The sequence below is a fragment of the Pteropus alecto genome, unplaced genomic scaffold (assembly GCF_000325575.1).
Source record: "Pteropus alecto unplaced genomic scaffold, ASM32557v1 scaffold335, whole genome shotgun sequence".
In the NCBI taxonomy this organism is placed as follows: Eukaryota; Metazoa; Chordata; class Mammalia; order Chiroptera; family Pteropodidae; genus Pteropus; species Pteropus alecto.
In genome coordinates this window covers 735449-738115 of record NW_006436757.1, presented here as the reverse complement: position 1 = coordinate 738115, position 2667 = coordinate 735449, and the positions used below count along the sequence as shown (strand labels likewise).

At 49.6% G+C, this 2667-nt stretch overlaps 1 protein-coding gene across 1 annotated transcript in view; it reads right to left on the bottom strand.

Moving 5' to 3' along the window:
• Nucleotides 1-1175: 1175 nt before the first annotated feature.
• The window catches only part of EFS (embryonal Fyn-associated substrate), a 7078-nt gene continuing 5586 nt past the window's right edge, over nucleotides 1176-2667 (bottom strand). The window contains 1 exon segment of the mRNA XM_006913585.3: nucleotides 1176-1626. Coding sequence (XP_006913647.1) covers nucleotides 1192-1626 — 435 coding nt within the window. The 3' untranslated portion in view covers nucleotides 1176-1191.

Below are 2667 nucleotides of genomic sequence, written 5' to 3'. Positions count from 1 at the left end.
AGGAAGCCTGGGAAAGGGAGTTTAAGCTAGACCCTCTTGGGTTAACCTAAGGGAAAGAAAGAGTTCCCAGGCCAGCTGGCAGCACCCTCCAGAAAGCCAGAGCTAACTCGTGGCACAAAGCTGAGGATAGCTGGGGTGACCTCTTCAGCACAGCACCTTTGAAGGCCCTCATGTGGCCAGCCTCTCCACAAGTGCACCTCTCTAATATCATTTGACAATGAAGTCCTGGAGGAGAGTAATCAGTGTCCGTCTTCCAGGGATGCTAGTTCTCAGATTCTTCTGGATTCTCTCATCCTTGGGGTCTCAGCTCAGATATTAGCTCCAAACCATCTTGTCTAAAGTCTCCTTCAATGGGCTCTCCCCTCATCTACTCCGTCCTTCACATCACCTTGTTTATTTCCATTGTCAGCAACTGACTCATTGATGTCCATTCCACCCCAATGATGTACCTTCGGAACTGCCTGGCACATCATGGGAGTAGAGAACTGCCGAATAAACAGTTGTTGAAGAAACAGCAAAATCTACCCCACTCCCAAACCCTAAAGGCATCTTGTCCATAGTGTGTCTCATAGGTTTGGCTGAGGGGCATTAGACCCGCCCCCTAGGTTCCCAAGAAGCAGAGTCAGAGGACCAGACAGCAAGGGTTTATTGAGGTGCACACCCAGTAACCAAGGTTCAGCTCGCTCCCATTTCTGACAGGGAGCCCTCTAGCCTCTCCTAGACCTTCACATTCTTGGTAGCCAAAGTCCTTTCCCTCACTCTCAACTGTGAGGCACTAACGTTCTAGAGCCAAGAAACAAGGCAAGGGGCCCTGGGTGGCCCAGGTTTCAGTCACCTGATTCTCGGTGGGGCCAAGCTTCCAGAGGTGGTGGCAGTACAGGGACCAAGAACCTCTACCCCAGGCTGAGGGAAGAGGAAGAGTCCAGTTACCCTCTGTCCCAGAGGGCCTGGCACTTGCCCTGACAAGGTAGGGAATAATATTAAATAAAAATAATTTATACAAAATGGCTCGTACAAAAAGCTGCGAGTTAGGGAGAAAAGACGCCTCTGTGAGACCAAGGTGACTGGAAGGGGCGGGAAGGAGGAAAGAGATCATCACTTCTAGTCCGTAAAACAGAGCCTTCCAGCTGCCTAAGGCCAGGAGGGGAGCTCTGGTACGCAGGGGAGGGGCAGATCAGAGCCAAGGGTCCCTCAGGGGGCAAGGCTGGTGAGCAGGTTGGTGAATTGCAGAGCCCGCCCTGCCAGCTCTGCCACACACTGTGCCATCTCTTCAGTTGCAGGGCTGGATGGGTAGCCAAGGGCGGCTGCCTTGACAGCTAGCACAGTGGCCCGCAATGCTTGGCCCAGTGCTGTACCTGCAGCCCCAACCTGTGCTCGGAGAGGTGTGGAAGCTGCCAGCCGGCTCAGGGTGTCCCCAACAAACACCAGACGGTGAGCAGCCACCACCACCCGCTTGCTGTGGGGCACGAAGAGGCGTGGGGGCTGGTTGGCCCGAGTGCTGGACGTCAGGGCCTCCACAGCTGCCTGCAGTGCTGAGTAGTGGCTCTGGCACTGCCCTGCATAGAAGTGCAGGAGCTGCAGATCTCCTGTGGGCAGAACCAGTGGCTCCCCTGTGGAAAGGGCCTCCTGAGGGCAAAAGGAGTGGTCAGTGGGAAAGCTCTCATTAGCATTGCTCCTGCCCTCACTTCCTTTCTCCTCTCCTCCCTTTGTTCCCCAGTTCTTCTTTTCTTCCTATTGCAAACCCTTTAAGCTCTTACCTCTGCCCGTCAGAAAATTTAGATTCTCATAGTAAGTGGCAGGAAAATGCTCAGAGTTGATGTCAGTAAATCTGGATTCAAACAACCTCAAACAAGCCTCTGAACTTCTTTGTTTCCTTATCTCTAAACTGAAGAATCTAGTACTTCACTGTCCAATATAAACTTCACACGAACCACATGTGTAATTTTAAAATTTCTAGTAGCCGCATTAAGAAAAGTAAGAAGAAACTGGTATATTTTAAAATCCCAAAAGAAAAAAAATGTAATTTCAATACGTAATCAATATAAAAATCATTGAGTTGTTTTTTCATACTAAGTATGCAAAATCTGGTGTGCACTTTACATTATGGAACATTTCAATTCAGGCTAGCCATATTTCAAGTGCTCGATAGCTGCATGTGGCTAGTGGCTACCAAATTGGATAGTGCAGATCTACTATCTGCCTCTTAAATCTGCAGTGAAGACAAATTGATACAGTATACAGAAAGGGCTCAGAACAGAGCATTGCACACTGTCAGCTCCATATGAACACTAACTATGGCTATGATTTGTGGTGACGCATGTGATGTGCCTAGCACAGGGTCTAGCACTTGCTAAATACCTGATAAATGGTAGTGACTGTGATTAAGACCATTCTAGACAGTCAAGGAGACCACCTCACTTTTCTGAGGCCCAGAGAGATTAACTAACTGGCTGCTTCAGAGACCCTGGTTTCTTAATGGTGGAGCCAGGTCTCTTAGGAGCCCAGGAATTCAGTTGGAAGGAGACTCAGAAGTCACCTGGCGCAGCTCTGACCCACAGCCCAGAAACTTTCTGCTACCAAATGCTCCGTTTTCTGATTCCTCGCCAACACATTCTTTCCCCTCTTTCTGAATTCCTGTACCCTTTTCTAAGTTCCAGCCCCTTCCTG